Source organism: Zootermopsis nevadensis, unplaced genomic scaffold (assembly GCF_977971745.1).
Source record: "Zootermopsis nevadensis isolate Lab colony 2312 unplaced genomic scaffold, Znev_1.0 Znev_ptg000016l, whole genome shotgun sequence".
NCBI classification, from domain to species: Eukaryota; Metazoa; Arthropoda; class Insecta; order Blattodea; family Termopsidae; genus Zootermopsis; species Zootermopsis nevadensis.
The window spans coordinates 7,999,193-8,025,628 of record NW_028259148.1 but is presented as its reverse complement, the minus strand read 5'-3'; the positions used below and the strand labels follow the sequence as shown (position 1 = coordinate 8,025,628).

The 26,436-nt window shown below is 35.9% G+C and overlaps 2 protein-coding genes across 3 annotated transcripts; both read left to right on the top strand.

Moving 5' to 3' along the window:
* The first annotated feature begins 402 nt into the window (after window positions 1-402).
* On the top strand, window positions 403-6,552 carry LOC110826926 (uncharacterized). Its single transcript, XM_022058061.2, has 7 exons — window positions 403-746; window positions 1,495-1,759; window positions 1,862-2,015; window positions 2,941-3,009; window positions 3,524-3,723; window positions 4,009-4,194; window positions 6,021-6,552. Exons 1-7 carry the CDS (start codon window positions 736-738, stop codon window positions 6,321-6,323), a joined length of 1,188 nt encoding a protein of 395 aa, XP_021913753.1. The 5' UTR covers window positions 403-735; the 3' UTR covers window positions 6,324-6,552.
* Window positions 6,553-8,554: 2,002 nt separating this feature from the next.
* Window positions 8,555-25,890, top strand: LOC110826905 (zinc finger FYVE domain-containing protein 1). 2 transcript variants are annotated; one of them, XM_022058011.2, is made up of 12 exons: window positions 8,555-9,228; window positions 10,205-10,486; window positions 11,207-11,429; window positions 14,698-14,909; window positions 16,172-16,338; window positions 17,316-17,453; window positions 17,665-17,782; window positions 18,063-18,236; window positions 19,183-19,345; window positions 19,941-20,066; window positions 21,329-21,580; window positions 22,749-25,890. In XM_022058011.2, exons 1-11 carry the CDS (start codon window positions 8,962-8,964, stop codon window positions 21,550-21,552), a joined length of 2,094 nt encoding a protein of 697 aa, XP_021913703.1. In that variant the 5' UTR covers window positions 8,555-8,961; the 3' UTR covers window positions 21,553-21,580; window positions 22,749-25,890. The 2 variants fall into 2 exon arrangements, with proteins under 2 accessions (XP_021913703.1, XP_021913704.1); XM_022058012.2 differs by having other exon boundaries at window positions 8,556-9,228; window positions 18,066-18,236.
* Window positions 25,891-26,436: the final 546 nt, after the last annotated feature.

Sequence of the window (26,436 nt, the reverse complement as noted above, 5' to 3'; positions counted from 1 at the left end):
TCAGTGATAAAACAACTAAACCTTGATGACCACCAACACCATTTACCCTATCCCTCAATGTCTGGTAGAAGTTTACCGACGTTACAGAGGTCCTTGCTGCCTCCTTCGTCGGTAAACTTCTAACATATTACACGGCTGACCGCACAAGACAGCCGTCTACGTTGAGGAAGTTGGATAATTAACGTTGTTACTGACTGAGCTCTTGACACTGGATGATGGTGTGAAGTAATACCGATTCCTACCGCCAGATCGTTTTGTAATAGTTTGCGTATGACCAATGGTAGATTTATAGTATGGACCTTTTACATCAGTGAATGCTTTCCACACAGAAAACAATAGATTTCCAGGGCTCTGTTACTGAAATAGGGTGGGTGTGAGGGTAAGATAATATGCGTTCACAAAATTTTTATTCCAGGAAGTAGTGTAACTTCAACGAAGTTCTTCGAAACACTGAAAGATGTCGCCACTTGCCAAGACTTTGCTCATCGGAACCAATCACAATGGAACAGCCTGTGATTTGGTATTAATGTCCACTGTGTTTCTAATGGACTTATCAGTATTCATTTGTGATTATCACCGTTTTTACAGATCGATAATAATTAGTAAGGCGTAAAACGAAGTTACTTGTGTAGTACATAATGTCCGAAGTAATTTGCGTTTAGAAGTAGGACGTACGTGATTTTCAGTGTAATTTGGTTATTTTAGTGCATAGTTTCCTGGTGCTGGAGGACGAAGATGAATAACAGGCAAGTACCAAAAAAGAGTTTCAGTTTGTTAATCGTGTAGAAATCTTTTTTTTTTTTTTTGTACAGAATTGCAAGTATTGCAATGGTTAAATAATAGTTATTCACCAGTTTGCTGTGAATCATACAACAACTGATCGACTGTAAATGTACCCTTGTGTTGCATTTGATAGTTAAGAATAGGAGCTACTGGTACTTACTTCATGGATCCGAGTCCTACCTGAGAAGCCAACAGTCTCTCAGCCATTCAAGAAATTCCCAATATTTTATGGAACCCAAAGGTTCATTACTATGTTCACAAGAGCCTGCCACTGGTCTCTATCCTGAGCCAGATGGATACAGTCCAGACCACTCCATCCTATTTTACTAAGATCCATCATAATAACTTGTTACAAAATGTTACACAGGGCCTCAGACCAGGGTGGATTGTTTAATGACCTAAGCAAATGAAATGAGATTTGGAGACTTGGATGTAGGTTGAAGCTGCTGATAGTATTTATAATTAATTATTTTCAGCTGGTTTCGTCTTGTTTATTTAATGAGAAGTCTGTTTATAATTGAGTGAGATTTCAGGTTCTCATGAAGGCGATGATGGAGGCAGCACCTCATAAATGTTGGTAAACTTCTACCAGATTACATGGTGCAAGAACCCAGATGACAGCCATCTTTATGCATTTACAAAAGATTGAATGCAGTATTTATTCTGATATACCATGTTTATTTTACATAATTGTGCTGTATTTATTTGTAGAAAAGCTCGGAACCCAGAATTGGAAGCTATGAGGAAAACAGCAAAGGAAAAGGCAGTAGAAAGTTTACCAAATTTGGAACACCGTATTGCTGAACTGCAGACAAAAACATCAAGGCTTCATTCAGCCTTTCTCTTTGATGATTCACATGGATTGATGACACTTCAGATGTTGTGCCGTTGTCTGAGTTCTACCAGGAACTCGTTGAATTTTGCTGGATGGGAGGAATTTGGCATTCATCTTGGATTAAATCCTTTAGTGATAGAGGTAATGAATTTGTGTGTATGTTTTTATGTTTGTCTTGAATCTTTTTTCTGTTGTTTTCATTATTAGCTTTTTTACGTTTATAAATGTGGGTATATTTTTCAGTGTATAAAGCATAGTTTCACTTCGCAAGATCCGACTTACTACATCTTACTGGCATTTGTGCAACATGAAGATGCCACATTAAATAAGGTTGTTGATGCATTGAAGGAAATGGGAAGACTCGATGTTATTAACAGGACAATTAATCTTATGTCAGGTATTGTAAATTTGTATATACTAATTCCTGCATGTAAGTAATTGATGTGTATTACATATACATAATGGTGGCCATATATTTCCACCTCTGTAGTATACATGCATGTACTGTTTTGTTTACAGCATAATTAGTTTGAAAATGTTCTTGGTTATTTTTAATGAAGTTTATAAATGAGAATGTATATTCACAAAAGTTATGATCTCTGGTCTCTTAATTAGACAACTAAATAAATTTATAGGTTGGACATTAACCAATAATCTAATAGTTTTCATTTGTAAAGTGAATATTTCTTTGCTGTTAGATGAACATAAAAAAATTCCATAATTTATTATGCTGTAAAAATATGCAAAATAAACTGATTTGAGTATGTCAGTGTTCATGATAAAGAACATTTAACTGTATAACATGCTCCACTTAACTTGGTTAACAGTTCATCAATATGATTTGTTCAGATTATTATAAATTAAACTTAAATATAAATAATCTAACCTGTTGACTGACTGGATTTTCTGGAGAAATATAAATGTATGTGCAAATAAAAGAAAACTACTAGTGCTACAAGGACCTGTCAATAAATTAAAAGTATTGTGTGATTTAAAAAGGCATAAGCAGCTGGATACCATTAAGAATTGATTAAATGACGAAGACAAATCTTTGAATACAGCCTAGTAATGAAGGTGACTGTTACGTGTTACATGTCAGTCTTTGGTATTGAGGTTGAACTAGAGACATACTTTATAGTTTAATAAGGTCTCTTATATCAGAGTTAGTTGGTATAAAGAGGTGGGATAGAGATTCAGCTAAGAAAAATATAAATTGTTGACTTGAATTGCCTGAAATAATTTATTGCTGTGTTTTTCAGATGTTGGTTATGTTTGAATTGTTTATTTATGACAGCCAAATTTTTTATTTACTTTTATTGAAGGTTTGGCAGATGATGTCATGGGAAGTCATACAAACAATGAAGAAAGTGGTTATTTTTCTATATCTGATGGTAAGCATTACATTTGAATATTGTAAAAATTTGGCAAGTTATGTATTTTTTCATTAGAAGGGGTTATAATGGATTTTAGAGAAATAGATTTTGAAAATGTGAACTTGCTGAACTTGGCTGAGTATAGATGTAAAGTCAGGATTTTGTGAATCCAGTGAGGACTTTTTGGTCCATAAAATAAATGTCTTGTCCAGCTGAGTATTATGAATTACTCAATGAGGGCTCTGCACCATGAGTTTAATATTTATTCCTTAAATATTATTTTTGAAAATATTGTTGCATCATACAGTTCACAAGTTGAAAAATACAGCAATTAAAGTATCTTGGAAGAGAGAGTTATTGATGCTTTATTTGTTAAAACACATCAGCTGTTTCTTAATTAGATTTGTAATGTAGCAGACTCAAATTTCACTACTTGTTTAGGACCTATACTTGGTGTTGTTCTTAGCTGCAGCATATCACCCTATATAAATTCTATATCTTGATAAACTCAGCATTCTTCTGTTGTCCGCAGGTCATTCAGACAGTTTGAGCGATACAGAAGTTAGCAACAGGAGCAGCATCATCCGACCTCTTAGCATTCCATCTGCTCCCTTCATATTTCGAGAGATTGTTTCCCAGCGTTTTATATCTCAGCCACATACAGCAATTCAGACTGGAAATTTTGAAGAGGAAAACTACCAAACTGCAGTTGCCATTAGATCCAGACCAACGGTTTGTTTAATACACACATGATTTTAACATTAATGATGATTAATGGATAGTGTGCAATCCTCGCCAAGTTTATGCTTTTAATTTTAGTTTTGATTACAGTAGCGGTGTTTAGGCACAAAATCTTGTCTATAACACACTGTCAAGACATCTCTCGCCCTAGCATGTTTATCATCCCAATTAAATTTTAGTGTCATATTGCCACAGTTCCCTGGCATTCTTTTAAGATTCTGCCTGACATTTCCACAAAAGTTATATCTGTTGTGTGTCATTACTCTTTTTTGACAGGTGCAGTATGCCTGTAAAGTCCTGTTAACATTTGCTTCTGATGGCTTGGACACAGCACAGCAAATTGCGAGAGAATTTCGTAAGAAGAGGGAAAACTTGCTTCACATTGGAGTAGTAATTTTGAATGAGCATTCAGATCTTGTGAATAATAACCCTGAACAGTTCATTTCAGCTTGCTTTCATCAGGTAAAATCTGGGTCTCAAATATTTTTTAAAGTAATAGCTTTTAACATAACTGAATGTTATGACAGAAAACAGTTTCTTTTTCACTTTATTTCTCTCTCTTATTTGCATGCTTACAGACATCATTCTTGATGCTGATCAGACTTTCTTTATGGTTTGGGTTTTCTTGACAAAGGGCCCTTGAGTTCCGTGGATTTCAGTGTAATCGGCTAAAAGTAACTTTCTCTTATAATTGTAAATCAAAGTGAAATCAGCACCATTGGATTTTTTATCCCTTTTTTAAAGACTTATTTTCTTTGCTGTTCAATCTAGTATTGTCGAGTTCACAGCACCAAAGCATATTTTCTTAAGACCCACTTTAATATTGTTGTTTTGTGCCACTGCATGGTCTATCAGCTAGGTTATGGGCCATTCATGGGGTAGAATAACAACAAAATGCAGCACAAAATGAACAAAGTAGAAGGTCATTGGACAGTAACAAATCTTTTACAGAACTTAACATAGGTACAGAATATAAAATAAGTAAACTAACAACTATTAACATCATCATCAGTGGCAGGTGCCACTGATGATGACCTCTTGAGGTTGAAACGCGTATGGCAATAGTGTCTTTTTATAGTGTTAATAGTTGTTTGTTTACTTATTTTATATTCTAATACACTACACAGTAATGAGCCGGGATAGCTCAGTCAGTATAGTGACTAGCTACGGGCTGGACGACCGGGGTTCGATCCCCGACGGGGGCAGAGGATTTTTCCTCTAGCCTCTGCGTCCAGACCGGCTCTGGGGCCCACCCAGCCTCCTCTACAATGGGTACCGGGGTCCTTTCCCGGGGGTAAAGCCGGCCGGGGCGTGATGCTGACCACTCACCCCCATCTAGTGCCGAGGTCAAGGAAGAGAGGAGCTATACCTCCACTCACCCCAAATGCCTACATAGCGTATAGTGGGACAAACTTTACTTTTTAATACACTACACAGTATGCAAAGTTTTGAGAGTAGGTACAGAATGCAATAATGAAAATGAAAACCAAAGGTGTGTCCAGACCAGCATATATTTAAACTCTCAGTAGACCAGCATGTCATCCATTACAGTATGACCAAAATCCCACATGGGCAACTTATACCAGACTTGCCCACCGCAAGAAGTGCTGGCACTTGCGCAAAGGACTGATTTTGGTCGTATGAGATGGACCCGTCCGAAGCACGCGCTAGAGAGATGTCAGCTTCAGTTCGTTTGTAGCTCTAGCTGTGTTTAGATCGGTGCGTCACTGCAAATGGAGCTATGTGACCCCCCACTACTATTGAACTCCCCTCTCTTGGCTTACACATTGCACATTTAGGTGCCACGACCTCTATCTGGGGAGGAAGAAACCCAGGCTGAGAATATTTTGGCATAACACTCCAGGGAAGGAGATAGTTGGGGAAAGGTTAAGGGGTAGCATCTGTGCACACAGGGCTCTTCCAGATAGTAGCCCGTAACCACTGATTACAGTCTGGTGGACCTCAGGCACGATTCCATCTCCAACATGGTCCTCCATGTGGCTGATTTCCAGTATACTGCAGAATTATGTATGCATTACTTGCTTATCTAATCCAAGTTTCATGCGCAGTCCATGACAATTGTAGGAGAAGGGTATGAATCACATTGTTCCTTGTTATGTAATTTTCTGTATTCTGCTCTTTGTATCTGTAACACTTGAATATTTTTCCTGGCTCTTGGTTTTTTAGTTCATACATCAGTTTTATTGTCAACGATATTGCAAATATAAACCATAACTTGAATGTACCTACATTGTTCCCTGTGTTTGATGTTGAATTGTATTGTTTAGGTGGACTATGTCGTTCCAATCATCACAGAGAACTACCTTAAAGCCATTGCTACCAGAGATAATAGGATAGATAGTTCAATGCTGTGCATGGACCCCAAATACGTCAAATACATCTACACCTTGATGAGCACATATTATTTGAGAAATGGATGCATCAATGATAAGATAAGGTGTGTTGTGCCAGACAGTTCGGTGCATTTAACACAAAACCATCCTGTCATGATTAGACCACTATTTCAGGTTTGGGTACGTGCAAGTGAGGTGGAACAGTTGAGTTGTCGATTGCTTCAATATAGATTTTGAGAATAGCATGAGGCAGTGAGCATTGAAGTACTGGTGTGTAAAGTAATATGCTTATAAGTTGTTCTTGTTTTGCTTAGTATGATTTGTACAGTGTGCTTTTGGTAAAAATGTACATAGGGATTTTATTTTGTTTTATATTTTCACTCCACACCTGAAGTGTTGGAAATAAGTTGCTTCAAAAGCATAATTAGAATTATAGTGGAAATTAAAAATTTCAGCTTGAGTAGTATCATAATATTATTTTGTCACCCTCAGAAGGGACCTTTGCAAAACTCCTTAAAATTGAGAAACGGAGTTTCTCATGCTGTTTAATAGCTAAGATCCTGACTGAAGTGTCGGAAAACCTTTAAACTCCCATTATCTTTCTTGAAGGTGCCAGTTTTTCTTGTTGATGACAGTCTTTTTAATTAAAATATGCCTATAATGGTGTATAATGTTTACGATTTTATTCCTAACTGCCATAGAAGAAGGGGTAATAAAAGTTTCAGAATCTTAGCTTTATGATTACAAGTAAACCCAAATATAAACCTCCTGAAGAAAACTTTATGGTCTCTTGGGGCAACAGCTCCCACTCTGGATAACACTGCTCTAGGTAATCCTCTTTGTTCATTAACTGCAATGCCTTTAGGAACACATGTAGTCTAAAGCCTCAAAGGCAAACATGAAAATAGAATAGTATTTTTAATAACACATTCTTTGCTGTGTAGGTAATTGTGTTAGAAGGAAAGAAGTTGAGAATAGGGTCATTCCATGTCAAATCATCTAATGGATGTTACATTACTGTTGCAAAATTTAATTATACTTGTCAGTCTTTATGTGTGACTCATTACAAAGTAGTACACAAATACTGAACTTCTCTGATATCACCATTTCCCAGGTAATCAGTTTTCAAGAAGTTAGGCAAAATAAAAACATTATGTATGCTGTTTTGTGAAGTTAATACTGCCATAACTCTGGAAACTTTGATTAGATTCACATCATTTCACACTGAAATTGTACATCTATTAAAATACTTTTAGCACATGTGTACTTGATTGTGGTTGCTAGCCAATATGAGTATATTTTAGTTTAAATTTACCAAAAAATTTCATAATTTTCTTAATGTATAACTTAGGCTTTTGTGTTAGTGCCAGGTCAGATATTTGGTGTTAACTGATGTTTCAACAAACATTGCAGTTGCCATTTTCAGGTTGGGTATGAGGTGGGGTAATTTCAGAAGGCCTGTAGAGTGGGCAGTGGGTGTGAGATAAATTCAGTGTTGCTGATTAGTGGAGGAGCTAGCTGCTGTTCAGTGGTAGAGATGCATGTGGTTGAAGAAAGGTAGTGACTAGGAGGTTCTGGTGACCACGTCGGAAAGGAGTGGTAGCTGCTGTGGTTTTCAACTCAAAGCCAAATTTATACGTTGAACTCCTGCCGCTAAAACTTAACTTACCTACTCCATAGAGCTGAGTTCTTCCTGAGAAGCCAACAGTCACTTGGCCACTCAAGAAATTCCCAACGTTATATGGAACCCAAATGTCATTACCATGTTCACAAGAACCTGCCTCTGGTCCCTATCCTGAGACAGTTGAATCCAGTCCATATCACCCCATCCTATTTCTCTTTCCCTCTGGTTTGCCCACTAAAACCGTTTCCGTAGGTTTCGATAGTGGGAGGAAAACCAGAAGGGATGAGACAAATTACAAGACCAAAGTATAGATGGAAGGATGATAATGAAATGGAGGTAGGTATTTAGACAGGTGAAGGGTAGGTGCCGGTAAATACGATAATGAACTTTCGGGTTCTATAAATGGCGGGGAATTTCGTGACTAACCAAGTACTTCTCATCGACGCTATATAGTTTGAGTTACTGAAAGTATCGTCAAATAAACTAAATAAAATTCATGAAGCCATGTGTGCACAGTCAAATCTGAATGTTTTGCACTTCTTTAAATAATAATAATGAAGGAACTATGGTACAAATTAAACTCGACAGAAGTAATGACAAACTGAGACTACATGATCAAAATGCGTCAAACATGAATGGCAATGTATGGCTTTCGCCATACACTCTGTGCGCCAAAATGAAAATTATATGCAATCTATACATCAATGTGCATTAAAGGTTTCAAGAGTTCTACAAAGATTGATTTGTTCTGTTGAAAATGATAATTTTCATAACTCATTCGACTATCGATTATTTACAATAACGATAAATCGTATAAATTTCTCGCCCTCTAGTGGCTAAATGTTGGCATTAGGAGCTCATGACTCAACATTTGGTACTGAATGGAGATTTGCATTAGAATGTTGTGAAGTACAGACCATTTTTTATTTTATAGGTGCTCATTATGTTCAGTGTTCGTTGAATTTCTGCGTAGTATGCTGTTTAAATTTTATTCTGTTACATTATTTTGTTTAATTAAGTGACGTTTGACGTTGAAATCATTGTGCAGAAAATTTGTCACCAAATGCTTTGCTGATTAATTTTCTAAGACATAAACCTGAATTCAAAAATGTGTGGTTAAGACAGTCATTAAATGATGGTATAACGACACTTTGTATTCGTAGTAATAGGAAGAACTGCATACCACATGAAACGGTAGATTAATTTCTGACATATTGCTGGCAAGACGATGCCTTGTATGCAGCTTACCCCATGGAACTGCCACTGAAGAGACAGAGGACTGTATTAAGGACGAAGATGTCCAATGCTGGTTCTGCCATTATGAAGTCAATTGACAGTCCTTCACTACTTGGGCATAGTAGACTGGTACAAGATCCTTATTCAGAGAATAAATCTATGGGTAATTTGCCCCCAGATGTGACACTGACATCAGAATTCACATCTTTGAAACTTGGTACAAGATATGAAGAGCATAATGGAGGCAGTTTTTTGTTGCTGGATGGTAAAGAAAATCTGAAGGTATTTTATTATTGAGTGGCCTTTGATGATCATTGTTTCTCATTTGTAATATTCATTGTTTAATACAGATATTAAAAAAGTCTTTATAATTAAAAGTAGGCTGAAGTAAGATTAATGAAAGTAGGATACATGGAAACACCAGCTTCCAAACCTGAAGAATTGGTACATGTGTCATGAAATGAGGGTTATTTAATAGAGTCTGAAATCTCTGGTTACTGTAAACATAACCAGTTTGTGACACACTCTAGAAAGTAGTTCTACAGCTTTCTTCTTGGTGCTGCAAATACTCTGTGGTTTGTCATACATTTTAAAATTTTGTCTGTAAGAACATTTTGCTTTGTATGATTTTACAGCAGTTGTTGAAAGATGTTTCCTGCAATATTCTAACACATTTTCCAGTGATTCAACACTGACACCAGCGGGAGCTTTTTAATTGCTATAATAACATAAGCTTCTACTTGGTGTTGAGGGACTTCCTTGTCACCAGTCACCACACTCTGGTACATTTTCAAGTTGTGGTTGGAGGAGAAGGCCTCCAGATATGCAGGGTAACTGCAAAAATATTGACTGAGGAGTTAAAAACAGCAAACAAGGAGTGGTCCTTTAGCTTGGGGATTGGACAACTTCTCACCTTAAAAAACCAGCGTATTATGAAATTTTGTAAAACACAGATTGAAGGATGTTTGAGAACTAGATACTGAGGAGAATGTATGTACCTAAATAGGATGATGTTACAGGAGGCTGGAGAATATTGTATAATGTGGAGCATTATAATTTGTGCTCTTCGCCATATATTATTAGAGTGGTCAAATCAAGGCTTTAGTAAGAATATATCCTTCAAAGTAAACAATGGCAAGCTGTGCCATAATGTAGGTATGACCACCTCTTATCCTTTAATTTATTTTATATGACCTCTTAAGGTGTTGTAATACTTTTAAGTGACATGATTTCTATGTGTATCTTTTAATTTTCACAGGTGTCATCAGCTGAACAGTTTCTGGGTCGATTGAATTGTGATAACTCAACACGTGTAAAAGTTGTGTCAGTGTTTGGTAATACAGGTGATGGGAAGTCTCATACACTGAACCAAACGTTTTTTGAAGGGGGCGAAGTGTTTTCCACATCATCTGAGCAAGATTCATGCACTCTCGGTGTGTGGGTCGCATATGATCCTCATATGAAAGTCATTTGTTTGGATACAGAGGGTCTTCTGGGATCCACAAGCCATGAGAATCAGCGAACAAGACTACTGCTTAAGGTGATCTAATATTAATACAGCATTAGTAAATATTTATAATATTTTATCTTAATAAGCTATTATAGAACACTTGCTGTTTAATATATATGTCTTGTTAACTGCCAAACTAATTGGAATGAGGCATTTTCACGTTTTTAGTTTCATTAAGTCTAGTAAAATCTGTTCCCCAATACATTGTCCACATTATTACATTTTAAAGAGTGTATATATTTCCCAGCACAAAGATGCGGGTTAATTGTTTTGTTTAACCCTTCGACTGCAGAATATTTCTTAGGTCAGTGACTTTTATATTGGAAGAAACATACAAAACTTTCAAATATTTGTGAAAAAGATGACAGTGTAGATACAGTTTGTCACTAGCCTTTTAGGTTTTATCAGAAAAATTAAAAAATAATCACATTGTTTACAGATTGGGATAACCAGAGTGAAGTGATGCACAAAAGTCTATACTAGGATATCAGGGTGTAGTAGCAGTCACAGGGTTATAAATTGAATATTAGCGTACACTGTTTTTAGCTGGCCTTTGCTGCCATCCCCCCCCCCCCCCCCCCCCGCCACCCCCCAAGAAAGAAGGGTATGAGATGTAAATTTGTCAGTTAAACTGTTGAAGTTTGTAAAGTAGAAATTATTAGTAAAGAATAATTTTGTTTTTGGGGTGTTTTTAAGTACATATTGTAGAATGTCTGAGGGTCATTGCTTCATATCACCTTTATGTTGTAGGTTCTTGCATTGTCAGATATTGTGATTTATCGCACACGATCAGAACGTTTGCATCGAGACATGTTCACATTCCTGGGGTCAGCTTCACGTGCTTACACGCAGCACTTCCAGGCAGCTTTACAAGTTGTTGGTCAGCGCAATGAGTTCGGTGGGCCTTTATCAGCTCTTGGTCCTGCAGTTATTATATTTCATGAAACCAGGCACACACGTACCTTGCAGGCTTGTGAGTGAATTATTTCAGTATTTTATTTTACATTACTTCATTTGTATGCTTTTTTACTTTGAATTATAGATGTACCATAAATGTTCAGGTAGTAGTTAAGGCTGGTACTGCTTTTATTAAACTGTGATTAAAATTGAAACATACAAATTAAAAAATGTTGTTCTAATACCAAAGTTGAATGACACTGTCCTTTCACACAGTGGCATGCAACTGTTATAGACCTACTGTGAATATACTGTTATATGGTAATTCATTCTGTGATAAAAAATTGTGGACAAACTGATAAATGTCTCATGACAAAATATGTGTTAAATGTCTGCAGTGTTAGAAAGATATAATAAGACAAGCATGCTGCAGTCCAGAGGCTACAAGCAGCCCTTTTGTGGTTTTATGTGGCCTAACTCATTTCTTGAATTATACATGATGTAATGACATATAGAATTGTACTGTGCTACTTGTATATTTAAGTTTGAAACATGGAGTCTTCAGAAAAGTTCATAAACATCTTCTTTTGATGCATTTGAAACATTTTTAATACATTTTAATTTTTGGACACATGTCAAATAGCTATTTCTGTATGGCTGCTTTTTTATTTCAATTATGTGCATATTAAAGTGAAAATGAATTTCAGTGGAATTCACATTTATGTGCACTTGCAGGATGTAGATAAATGAAAACTTTTTCTTCACCTTGAGCTTGGAATTAATGAAAGTATGTAAGACTTGAGGTTCTCACAGCGGTGAGTATGAAGATTTCTGTCTTCTGGGTTATTGCGCTGTGTAGTCTGGTCGATGTTAACCAACGTTTCAGAGGTCATACTGCCTCCGCCATCGCCCTGATGACGGAGGCAGTATGACCTCTGAAACGTTGGTTAACATCGACCAGACTACACAGCGCAATAACCCAGAAGACAGAAATCTAATGAAAGTAGATGGTTATGATGGCCCCTAGGACAGTCTCCCCTTTTTAAGCAGATTTTAGTAGACAGTATGGTTGAAATGCCTGCAGTAAGACCTGCGTATTTGTTTTTACTCTCAGCTATTTCTGTATCTATCAAATCATTGTTACCCACAGTCATTGTCATGATAATTACTTCAAATCTAAAACTTCTTGACAATGGTGAAGAGTCAATAGAATAAAAATTTACTTGGATATTATCCATCGTCTAGTAATAAAACGTAAAAAACGTAAAAACGACGTTTCGGAGATGAGACTCTATCTCCGTCTTCAGGTTCCTACTCAGTTGGGCCCACTAGATAGAGCTAATCCCTATCTCCGGACAAATTAAAAAAGTGAAAGTCCCAGAATAAAAAGGCATAACTACACCATCCATCCGTGGGACGTAAAAAAGTAAATAGTAGAAATAAAGTTCGTTAAACACGATAAAGCCAAAAGACACAAACTCACAAAAAGTGGGAATAAATACACAAGAATATTAACTTGAAACTGGATGCCCACTTTGGATTTCTTGAGAGATGACAGGAATCCAAATAGGAGATAAATCCAAACTAGGCTGGCTGATAGGATTGGCGAGTAGTGCCATGTGTGCCGCCTCCTTGTATTTTCTGTAGATGGTATTGGATTCAGTTAATAATACTTTGGCCCCATCCCAACAGACATGATGATCTTCTTCGTACGCATGTTGGGCCAATCTGGATTTCTCCAGCAGGCCCTGTCTGAAATTATATTTGTGTTCTTTCAATCGTACTTCCAGAGGTCTGTTGGTTTCGCCGATATACCATCTACCGCAATCACATGGTATTCCATACACACACTGCCTAGTCTGTCTCTCGGCTGTTTTTGGTCTCATGGAGCTCAATAAACCACGGAGAGTGTGTCCGGTTTTAAAGATAGTCCTGATGTTGTAACGGTTCCCAATTCTTCTAAATTTTTCAGAGACACCTTTGACATATGGGATAACCGCCGTACCCAAAGGCGTTCTGTCAGGAGAAGGCCGGATGTTTTTTTCTTTTGACTTGATAACAGATTCAATTAAATGTCGGGGATACCCATTCAGAGATAGATCATGTTTGATGTTCTGAACTTCTCTGTTGAAATTGTTTTTTTCTGGACATATGATGTTAGCTCTATTCACCAGACTGTAAACCACTCCCCTTTTAACGTGGAGTGGGTGATTAGATTCGAAATTTAAATATCGGCCAGTATGTGTGGGTTTCCTATAAACATCCGTAAGTAAATTACCACCATTCTTCGTGACTAAAACATCCAGGAACGGAATAGTACCATTATTTTCCATCTCCATGGTGAATTGTATTGACGATCTGAGACCGTTAAGATGGTGAAAGAATTCCTGCAATCTCGCTGGACCATGCGGCCAAACCACAAAAGTATCGTCCACATATCTCAACCAAGTGGCTGGTTTGTGATCAGTTGTGTCTAAAGCCAGAGTTTCAAAATACTCCATATAAATATTGCTCACGACAGGCGACAACGAATTCCCCATCGCCATTCCCTCCTTTTGTTGATAGAATTTATCTTCATATTGAAAGTACGTAGTGGTCAAGCATATCTCTAACAGTTCCACCAAGTCATCAACCTGTAATGATGTCCGGTCCAATAATGTAGAATCCGTACGAAGTTTTTCCTTGATGACAAACAGGGCCTCTTCCACTGGTACGTTGGTAAATAGGCTGACTACATCGAAACTAACCAGTATATCTCCACTTACGTCCCACGGATGGATGGTGTAGTTATGCCTTTTTATTCTGGGACTTTCACTTTTTAATTTGTCCGGAGATAGGGATTAGCTGTATCTAGTGGGCCCAACTGAGTAGGAACCTGAAGACGGAGATAGAGTCTCATCTCCGAAACGTCGTTTTTACGTTTTTTACGTTTTATTACTAGACGATGGATAATATCCAAGTAAATTTTTATTCTAATGATAATTACTATTATGATCTTCAGCCTTTCATTCTCTTCTCTTCATTAAAAAAGGTTAAAATTGTGGAAGTAATTTCCTTTTCTTCACCTTTAATGTGTTCTTTCATTTTTGTCAGCTATATTTTCTGGTCTCAGTATCAAATGCTACTATTTGAGGTTAGAAAGGTGTTCCCATCATGCCATGTGATGTCAGTATATGACCAGTTAGAGCAGAAGTATAAAAACAAATAATGGAGGAGTGTGCTATTTTTGTGGTTTAGTATCGGTAATTTCTTGTAAGCTGAAGTATGTGTAATTCCTGGAAAGGAATAGCTAGAGCAGGATTGAGTCTTCTTCATCTCTAAATGTTCCATTATATGATTTCTAGCCTTAACTGACAGTGCTGAGGACTTACTGCGTAACCGATTTGCTCAGAATAAACTGGAGATAGAGGCATTCAGTTCTCTGCGGTATGTGGGAATCCAAACATTGTCACCACCTACAGACTTCTCAGATTTCCGAGCAGCTGTGCAGAGTGAGCTGGAGAACACGACAGTTCGTTCACCCCGACAGCCACAAGTTGTATTTCATACACTCAAGGTATTATCACCGAATTATCCTTCAGGTCAAGTAACATGAGGATGAGACATGTAGCATGCTTTACCCCCACCATTTCTATATCAAGGCCACCTCACACTTCATTCCTTTGAGTGTGATGTAGAGATTGAATTGACAGTTATTTTCACGATGATTTTCACTCTGATACCGAAACTGCTACCATCTCTTGGGTTTCATGCAAACTTATTAAGTCTAAGTAGGACTTGAGATTAACGCGGTGGTGAGTGAGAAAATGGCCGTCTTCTGGGTTGTAGCACCGTGTGGCCTGGTAGAAGTTTACCAGTGTTTCAGAGGTCCTTGCTGCCTCCATCATAGAACTACAACCCAGAATACTGCCGTCTTATTGAAGTCTGTTTATGAATTATGACACTTTATAATTTCACTGGTTATGCAAAACACAGTAGTATTGTACACTAGGGTTATACTCTACAAAGATTGTCTGATTTGGTGGCTAGACTTCAGATGTTGAGAACTGTGACTTAGTCTTGCGAGATGAGTGCTGAGACTGCAGTTTTGAGTCACAATTTGGCGTCTAGGAAACCCTTGTGCCCGCTCCTTGCACTTTTAGATATTCTGTTCCATTTGATGCCATGATTTCAGTAATAATTCAGAAATTCTACCATTGGATAATGGTTTAGTGACCTTCTAGAACTTTCTTTGGGTTACATGCCTGCCCCCTTGCCAGGCTTTAATTATGAACCTATTTTGAAATTTGTGTTCGAACAGTTGTATATGACTTTTGCATTTTTACACTAATGGGTTGCTGCTTTGTCACAGTCCTGCCATAACCAGTAATGCAAATGTTTAGGGATGCCATGGTCATAACTGTGTATCATGCTTTGGTGATTGAGTGTTGTGCAGTAGTGGTTTGTTATATTTATAATCTGCCATCCCCAGGGTTTTAACTGTGGATCTTCTGACTAAGGGTGATGGTCTTGGATCTGTTATAATTATGATTTTGTTTAATTAACACAATAAGGTAGAATGTGCCAAAAGTTAGTTCTGAATATTTGAAAATTGTGACTGTTTCAATGTGTGCAACAAATTTATTTTGTGGGACATGCCAGATTTAATACCTCTAAATGCACACTGCGAAGAATGCAGGAAGATTTTCTGTGTATTCCAGTATGGAATATACTTTATGAGCTTGTTTTATGTAATTTACTTGTAAATTAATTTCAGTAGATGAAATTATCCTTTGTGGTCTTTTGTTGAGTTACTTTATCTTCCTGTTCATATTTCAGGTTCTAAATGACAAGTTCAATGGGGAATTGGAGAACAGCTCAGTTGTTCTGTTTCCTGACCAGTACTTCACATGTCCAATAAAATGTTCGTCATGTGAGAGGCGCTGTGAAAGTAGTATGGGTCATTTAAAGGACGGACTGCACCATTCTTGTGCTCAGAGATGCCGGTAAAACTAGTGAAGCGTAATACTGATCAGTTATTTTCAGATCGTTAGTTCATTCACCTGTATGTGGACTAATTAAATCAATAACTTGTAGCCGTATTCTTTTTCAATGCATTCAGATCCTTTGGCAGAAATTTTTGGTGTAACTTTTTCACTTTTAAATGTTTGCAGTCGTGTGACACCGGGTGTAGCATTTGTTATTGTGGATTATGTCTGACTTTATGAATGGCTAACGCAGTAGAGTATAAATAGGGAACAGTTTAGTTAACATGTAAAAGAACTGTATGTATAATTTATATTTTGAAATAAGCCACTGATTTCTTAAATATTTTATTGCTAGTGCACCTGACTTGTATTCATAAATAAACTGATTAAAATATTACACAAGAAACAACTATCCTGACAGAATTTTCATGTTTTCCATTTGGGTTTCATAAAAAGCAGATGATTTCTTGTACTTCTTCTCAATAAGGTTTCTGTTCTGTAAAGTTTGTTAAGATCAAAATCACTTATGAGGTGAAAGGAGTGTGCCCAAATACTAAAGATTGTTGTATGCAATTGTTTTCTTCTATTTTGTCCATCACCTACATCATATAATAATAAAATGACAATGTTTTGGAAGCTTAATCCTGCTTCTGTCTTCAGGCAAAAAGGGAAAGAGGACAGGAATCCTGGTTGATCTAACCTCAGACCTTTAGACTGAAGCAGAATTCAGCTTCTGAAACATTTTGATTTTATTATTTTATAATTTAGATATTGACAAAGTCCAAAAAAATAATCTTACAGATTATAACACACCATCATCAGGAACCTTCACACTTCTAAGTTTGTTTTGCAGTGTGCTGTAGGATTTGCTTTCATTTACACTGTAACAGTTCAATATCTTTGCGCAGTATTGGATATATTAATGTTACTGAGGTTACATCACATGGCAGAGATGCAGAATCTGAAATGAGGTTTATGGGAACTGTTTGTTACAGATACCAACACCAGTTTGACAACTGTATGTACATTTGCAAGATTTGCCATAGCAATGGGAAAGAGGTGGTGGTCACTCCAAAGCTTACAGCTTCTACTGACACATCATTGTTTGGATTTGCAAAATTTGCCTGGTCAGGGTATGTTTTTGTATCAAATGTATAATTTATAAGTTAAGTGATATTTTGATAAAAGGTATGAAAGTCAACCCCAACTATAACAAAAAAATCACAGCATGTATAATAGGGTTTACTGTGAACCATATTATGATTCTTTTATAATTATACTGTTTCAAACTCTGACCCTTCCAAACTCATAGTTTTGTCACATACTTTCTTTTCTATTTGCTAGATATGTCATTGAGTGTCCTTACTGTGGAGAAATATATCGGAGTCGTCAATACTGGTATGGCAACAAAAATCCAGAGGATATAGCAGTACGAACAGAGATTCAACATGTCTGGCCTGATGTAAGTTATTTTTGTTGGAAAAATTAAGTGTTGTTCTAATTGAGTTAATAAGAATGCCAGTTAACAGTTCTGTTGATACTTTCAGCTCTTGAATAGGTGTCAGTAATCAAGGTAAGTTTAAGTTTTGTTCCAAAACACTTCATTCTATAAACATAAACCTTACAAAATCATATATCCGCATTTCATTTGCCGTGGCAGCTGTTTCATAAATGCATTTTGTTTGCTGTAAAGAACTCATAATAATCATGTAGACCTTTGTGGAATTTTAAATTGTTTTCAGCAGAACAGCTCAACAGCTTTGGGAAGTCAGAATGCCGCCCAAAAAGTCCTGGATGGTGTGACATACATATCGGAGGCTGTTGCCAGTGTTGGGTCACCGCCTACGCGCATGTTATCATCTTGGGTTGCTGATCAGATAGCGCCTAAGTATTGGAGACCAAACCATGAAATAAAGGTATGTATGTCTTGCTATATTAATCAACAGTCTGCAGCCCTTAGCCAGTTATTTCAAATATACAAAACTTATAACAAATGTGATTTTACATGAATATTTTATTTCAAAAAATTCCATAGCAAAACAATGCTAAAAGAAAATTATACCTTCAACACTTGATACAGCCAGGACCTCAACATGTGTAGATGTCAGTTTAGTGAACTGAAAAGTGAATATACTGTGATGGCAGTCTTTACTAAGGACAAAGCAAAATCCTTCTAATCCTTCCAATAAAAAAACCAGTTGAAAATTTCCGAAGAGTAGAATTGGGGACACTGGTGATGATTATGAATCATGGACCACTTGTGGCCTTCACAACCTTTCTGTGTTTGGAAATTAGCCAATTTTGAGAAGGGGAAATGTTTACTGCTAGTGAGAACAACGTTGATATTTTAATGAAACAAAAATTTTGTTGATATATCTTTGTGATGTTAAAATTGTATTGTCAGAAGGTACATTATTCCATTCTTCACACCGTATGAAAACAACATGAAAATGACTGTGGAATTGATAAATGAAGTGTTATCAGCTGCCAATAACTTAAATTCAAAATTTTTTGAAAGCTAACAAACACTGTCCTTACAGTAAACTTAGTTGTGTCGAGAAATACAGCTATTAATTGTTTTAAAGTAAATACCAGCTATATACTTTTTATATTTAATAAATACTGTTTCATCTACTGTCCACAACATTCGTAATTTTTTTCTTTGGCCCTCAAGAAGGGTATGAATATCCAGTGTGGCCCACAATAAGGAAAGGTTGCCAACCTCTGCCTTAAGAGACACATTTTCAAGGTTTAGTTATGTTTCTTGTAACAGTAGGTCACTCTGTCAGTTAATTTTTCATTAACAACATTTATAAAACTATTACATTTATGTTGAATACGTACTTTGTTCTTGTGGTTTAGCATTGTCATAGTTGCAACAAGTGGTTTGCAACAACTGTAAGTAAGCATCATTGTCGAGCTTGTGGAGAGGGATTTTGTGAAGACTGTTCAAACTATGTTATGCCAGTTCCTGACAGGGGATGGATGAGTCCAGTTCGAGTGTGTGTTAACTGCTACCAGAAAGGTAAGATCTATTATAATTACACAGTTCATTGTCTTCCATGAGCAGTTGATGGTGTTCATCTGGTCCAGAAATTCCCTTTATTTTTAGCAAAAGAATCATATTTCAGTTTAGTTTTGTGATATTTGAATATAAATAAGGTACTGAAGATAAACCATTTTTCACAACATTTGAAACAGAAGAAAATACTGTTTTTATAAACAACTTCATTATTATCTCAAGTTATCTTGGGCTAACTTCAGATGTTTCCGTGTTTTATGACTTATGTGTTAGTGATATTAGGTGAACAGCATAATGAGCTTTACGTGTAAACAGATATTATCTTCTTATGCGTTACAGCAGAGGTTGGTAGGTGCCATACACAGGTGCAGAACACATTTATATTTTTTATACTCTGTATTTCTCTCTAAATAAGTCAACACCCTCTCAGATTTTTCTGTGGTTATGATGTTCATCCATAAGTAATGGGTGATATTAATGTAGAAATAGGAATATTTGGAATTCATATTTATCTAGAAACTAGACATAATCTGAAATGTTGCTTTCAGGAAACAAAAACATTTAATAATCTTAAATGCAATGGTTTTTGAATTTGCAGCATCTTCAAGCCGTGGCTCTGGGATTTTAGATGAGATTGATGACACTGAAGTCCGAGCAAGAAAATATGGTGAGGCTGTTGTTAGCACATTGAGTACAGTTGCTTCTGTGTTGGAATATCCCAGAGGTAGTAATCATTATTCTGTTGGTTCTTAAAGTTTACTTACATGATGTAATCTTAACATTAAAATTGTTAATGTCTAATGTAATTGAATTATGTGCATGTACTGCTTATATAACTAAAATTCTCCACACTTAAAAATAAGGGAAATTAATGTAACTGCCAAATCATGACATCAATTTAAATAATTCAACAAGCTGTGAAATGTATGTGTGAAGGTGATCTGACATTTCACCTATGGGTTTCAAAAGAAATCTTCAGTTACTGTATTACTCTGAGAGATTGCAATTTCCATAAAAAGAATGTGCTCATTTTTTTCTTGTTTATTTTATTCTCTCAGAATTTCGCTTTTCCACATTGCCTGGATTTTATTGAAGGGGGTTTCAAATCTCTTTCCAGGCATTAAAAAACCATAATTCATAGTGTGTTCAAAAAGATATGCTGCCCATTGACAAAATGTTTTCTTATGTTTTTTTTGAAGTATAGTTATGCTTTATAGCCTTCAACAAAGAGTATTTATTTTTGAATGTTACATAAGAATTCTGTAAAATAATTTATCTTACAAATTTATGTGAGAAACATGATACTTTTTCTGATGTTGGTTTCTGTAGTGGTTTCCCATATTATTTAATACACTAGAGCAGAGCGCTCCTTTCGGAGCTCCTCAGGGAGTTGGTCAAGTTTTTAAAACGCAACCAACCAACCACCCCCCCTTTGGAGGTTGGTTGCATTTTAAGTAAGAAACTAAACCAACCCTAAAGGGGGTTAAAACACTTAACCAACGCCCCCTCGGGGGAGGTTGGTCAAGTGTTTAAAAATCTTGTGTAAGACACTAAACTAACCCCCCCCCCCCATTCATTTGTTTACTCGGCATTGTTGTGTTGGTAAAACAATGCCGAGTAAACAAATATAACGTGACATTGTTTGATGACGTAATTTTTTGTTGACAACGACAAATCACAAATTTTTATAGTAAATTATATCTGCATAGAAGGTTTAGACTATGGCAGCAGACCCCTGCAAATTGGGCGAAACAGAATTATGGTAACATGTACATGTTGACGAGCAGTGCAAATAAATATCCTGTGCAGGATTTGAACTTGGGTGACCTCTTTGCATGTGTAACACGTTTACAGCTGAGGTAGACCCTATTCAATTCACATAATTGAAATAGTATGTTAAGAATTTATGTATGAACTTTGTTCACTTAAATTTCTGAGATACAATCATAATTTTAAATTGAAATAAATATTGCATTGTCATTACAGGATTAATCAAGGATAAAGCACGTCCATCATACTGGGTCCCAGATCATGAGGTCACACACTGCTGCTGTTGTCAGGTTCAGTTTGGTCCTCGGATCACTCTGCATCACTGCCGTGACTGTGGGCGAGGTGTCTGCAAGGATTGCTCCATGAATAGACGTGCCGTACCTCATCGGGGATGGGACAACCCTGTTCGGATCTGTAACAAGTGTATGAAACAAGACTGACTGTTATAAAGAGATGTGAATTTAGTGGGTAAGTAAAGTAATTCAGCTTAAATATTAGGTTTTAAATTATCTATGTCAAGGACTATTGTTCTGTGGCACGTGTTCCTGATTTATGACTGACTTCTGGCATTGTAGAAAGCTGAGGTACCAGAAAGTGATTTCACATTGTTCAGGAAGAGATGTCCTGTTATTTTTGTCATATTGTCTTTAATTTGTTAATTTTTATGAATTTTGCTTTTAATATTCAAGATATCTGTGTTAGCACATTCAGAGCTGGTTGTAAATTCATCTGACTACCATTGCAGTGATTCTTTGAAGGTTTGTGGAATTGGTTAATTCATTATACAATTTTGTGGTGGTCATTAATGTTTTTATTTTTTGGAAAATAAAAAATAATTAACACAACACATTTACACATTTTCTTATAATATAAATTAAATAAGTTGTTTTTAGCTGGATTGGATACTCTGTTCATGAAAACAACAGTCAGAAAGTTGTGCACCTCTCTGTATCTTGGTAGAACTTTTCACTATGTTTATCACTAAGGGCACACAAGTTGTTACAAAAAAAATCCAGATGTGAATGTAAAAAGTGAATTTTAAAGGACATTCAGCATTCCAACTGTTTATTACTTCAGAATGGTTCTTTTGCCATTTGTTTATAGGTGAGAGTAGAGCTACTTTGTTAAAGACATCAGACATCGCCCAACATTAAATTGGTATATTTACCATTCATTTTACCCAAGAGACTAAATTTTGCAACCTTATTTATAAACACCTTGAAATATCAATAGTACAATGACATTTTTATTTTGTATGTTACCAAAATTTTTCTCTCTTGTTGCCATGTTGTGAGTTTTCTAGTGTCTGCAACATTAAGTTCAAGAACAAATCCTGAGCACTTCACTACAATGGAAATTTCCTACCAGAGACATTTAAAAGAGGGAAAATTAAGTCAGGAGTTTTTCACGTCATGTCTGACTTTCTTACAGTAGTTGGCCCAGGACAGGGTCCGGTGGAGGGCTTTGGTTAATTCGGTGATGAACCTTCGGGTTCGGTAAGCCATCTAGTTAGTTAGTTAGTTAGTTCCAAATTTACATGTCTGTATTTTCTTTGTTTTCTGAAGTGGTTATTTTGTGTGATTTCATTGTAACTTCAACTTGGAATATGCTGACTTAGTTTAAAATACTGTTACAGATATGGTCAGAAGACATCTGAAATTTTTCTTCAGCACAAAGCAGATGGCAGATTCTCACATGAGTGTGGAGTCTTCATTATAAGTTTGGAGTATTTATGTCAGATGAAGGATCAAGTTCATTCAAGAACAATGAAAATGTACCTCTATCAAGACAGAACTATGACATAATATTTAAAGAGGGTGAGGGGGATAGTTGGTTTGGGAGAATATGTCGGAGTTGTGCAGTATGGAAACAGAAAGACTTGCTGTTTATGAAAACTGTGATATTTCTTTTAATATTATGCACATTTGTTTATAGATTTAAAACAACATTGCTGGGGGTTTTTATTTTATTTTTTTGTGATTTACATTACATTTATCTTTGTACAGGTTGCACCCTCATTTCATAGAGAAGTGAGTATTTTTAATTTTTCTCCTCCAAAAATTTACAGCCCTTTTTAAAGCCCTTAGAAGTGAGAGGATTTAAATCCTTAGCTCATTTGCCATTAGTATTTCTTCAGCTTTTGTTTCTGGAAATGCTTATGCATGTTACCAGATTTATTTGCTGTCATTTTCAATTTCTTGATCTGCGTAGGGAAGAGATCACTTTAAGGGCATGGTTATAGATGGATGTATAATATTAAAATTCACCTTCAGTAAATTGTGTGTGAGAGAGTAGACTGGATTCATCTGAGCTATTGTAGGGTCCAGTAGTGGACCTTCATAAAAATGCTTATGAACCTTGGGTTTTATAAAATGCAGGAATTTTTTGACTAGCCGAGTGAATGTTAACCTGTCAGAAAGGAATTAGTTTATTAATTTTGGTTTTTCTCTTGGAAATGTTTCAGCAGAATTGAAATTTAGCAATTCAGAAGCAACTGAACACCCGAGTTTAACTGTTGGCATTTTTGCATCATTCATTGGTTTAAAATCTTTGACTCATAGACCACTTAGTTATTTAATGTTCTTCCCAAACCATATATTTTGTCATTTAACACTATGTAATGTACTCAGCCAATCAAATGTCATTAAACAAACTAATCAGAAGCAGTCTAAAAAGTTGAATAGCTTCCAGATATTTAGTAGAAATTTGTCCTATCAGGTCAGGCCTTAAGTTTGACTCACTCAGTATTAGAAAATTTGAAATTTTAAACAGTATAGAAATAATATGTTAATTTTGTTTGATAGATGTGCATTATGTGTCCATGCGCATATATAACTGTTTGTATCTTTGTAAGGAAGCATCAGCATTATGCCCTTCTGTCATGACATACATCCCACTATTTTATGTTGTTAGACCAAATATCACTGATTATGTGGATATGTTAATGTATCTTCTGGCATGATGCTCTCGAAATGTTTGTGCCTTTTTAAAAATATGTTAAGAAACTTGATATGCAGATGGATGAATTGAAACTATAGTAATTTTGAATCTTCATTACTTTTTCATGGTTATGCCACCTTTGAACACGTATATGAATTTCATGTAATAGAAACCTAGTCTTTTGAGCTCTAAGTCAGATCGTGGAAGACCTAGTTCAGCATGTGTTATAGTCTGTCTGTTTAATGTCAGAGAAATCACTGTTTGCTGCTTATGGTTTGAGTCTTCTGTTGTGGCTGGTGGAACAAAATGGCATGGTGGTGTACTGGACTTCATTATAATGTTAAATGGTACGTGTGTATTGTCACAGGTGTTGGTAGATGGCGGCCAGCAAAGTGGTGTTTTGCTGGGGATTCCCTTCAAAATTAGCTGAGGAATTTCTATTCCAAAGCTTTCGTGGGTATGGTGCAAGGGTGGCAGTATATTGAGGGGTGCAGTATTAGAGTTAACTGCATTTAACAGTATTTAAAATTTGGGTATTCCAACAAAATACTGTTTTTGTTTGCAGTATTTGATTTGTAGACATTTTCTTGATGATATGATGATACATCGCTCAGATTTGTCAGGTGCTGTTTGTGTATGTTGGCAACCATGTTGCTGCTAGATCTTCTGGTGCAGGCAGTGCATAACTGGCAAGGTGTTTTGTGTAAATATGATAGTTATGCATAAGATAAAAGGGAACACTTCGGAATAAAATATTTTGCATATTTCTGTCATCTCTTTAACATGTATGCTATATACAATATATCCTCCAGATTGGATTGAGACAGGAGCGAACACACACTGAATGAAAATATCTTCATGTTCTTTATGTATCTGCTTTTTATAATAGTAATAAACTTACATTGCTATTAAATACTAATAATTATTTATACATTTTAGCATTGAATGACTGCAAACAAAATCAGTATTAGGATTTAAAAGTCTGATTCAAGAATAGTATTGAGAATATTATGAAAGTCCTTTAACCTGCAAGTGAAAACTTACATTTCTGTACCTTGCAACAAACATGTGCCCAAATTAATCCTTATATTAAATAGATTATGTAAAATTGAGATCAGTGTGTATGTGAAACAATAATGGGTCTGTATTTCTTCTTTCATAGGTGAGGAAATTATCAGGAGTGGGTGAACTATTACGATATCCCATCCAAGATACGTGAATTTGGTACTGATATTGAAAAATTCATAGTTCTCAATATGTCAGTAATTTCATTCTAATATTTTTAACATTTCATCTCATTTTTATACTTGTTCCTGCTCATCCCTTGAGCAGGTAAATGGAAAATACAAAGACTTTTGGAATCTAAAAGTATACGTCTTCTGTCATGAATGCAACACCATATACAGGTTTTAAGTTGGATGCTAAATTCTTTAAAATTTAAAACTGAAAATATAATCACAATCAGTGCTGTAAGTGAGAGAAAGAAGCATAAGGACTTGGAGAAGGGGTATGTTTTAAGTTTGCTGAATGTGAGACAAGATGGTGTTCAGTTCACTTCAAGTACTCTGCCATGCAGAGAAGGTAATTCTGTCTTCAGAAATGGAAAATACAGAATACATAAATGTGACTACGTAGTTTCAGTAATACTGGTACTTATAGCATAGTTTACTTTAGATTAACTGTACCTTACTATGCACAAGAAGTGTTCAGTTCGTGGACTGTTATAATGTTTTATTAAAATTTTTCATTTCAGGATATTTCTGTAACACATGATTTTTTTATAAGAAAAGTAAGTATGTGCTATCTTATGTATATAAACAGTAATTATTACAAACTTATTTTATTGCATCTTATTTATATATCACAGCGATAGTTGATCTGCGCATGCGCAGGAAGGTCCGTTTCCCGGCCCAGTAGTTTTCTCGTGACGCATGTATGTATACCTAGAAGTCGAAAGTACGAAAAGCAAATAGGCTCACAGCTTTAATATGGTCTTCGATAATAAATTTTTATCGGAATCCGATCTGTAATTTTCATAAATAAAACATGTGAACGGACAAAAACAAAACCTCTTCATAATGTATTGGGCACAAAGAACGCGAAAACATCAACATGTATCACCTTAGAATGGGGTTGTTGCGCCCGTATCATCCAGTATGTATTAGCCAGAGATTATCGAACAGGAAGTTTGTACCAATAAGTGTTAAATTTCTTCTTCGAGAACGTAAGTTGATTTTTTCAAGAATGCAGAGTTGTATGTAATTTTGTATTTGTCTTTTTCACATCATGGAAACCTCTATCTGATACATATTAGTATATTTAATAACGTTTATTTTATGATTTATTAAGGAAACGCACCAGAAAACTGTTTTCTGAAAGATTGT

Excerpts from the sequence above, each read along its gene's own strand:
- LOC110826926 (XM_022058061.2), top strand. Across the intron at positions 2,016-2,940 it reads GACAATTAATCTTATGTCAG|GTTTGGCAGATGATGTCATG; the intron begins GTATTGTAAATT and ends CTTTTATTGAAG. Across the intron at positions 4,195-6,020 it reads TTTCAGCTTGCTTTCATCAG|GTGGACTATGTCGTTCCAAT; the intron begins GTAAAATCTGGG and ends TGTATTGTTTAG.
- LOC110826905 (XM_022058011.2), top strand. The coding sequence starts at position 8,962 with ATGGAACTGCCACTGAAGAGACAGAGGACTGTATTAAGGACGAAGATG. Across the intron at positions 14,910-16,171 it reads TTGTATTTCATACACTCAAG|GTTCTAAATGACAAGTTCAA; the intron begins GTATTATCACCG and ends TTCATATTTCAG. Across the intron at positions 19,346-19,940 it reads TGTTAACTGCTACCAGAAAG|CATCTTCAAGCCGTGGCTCT; the intron begins GTAAGATCTATT and ends TTGAATTTGCAG.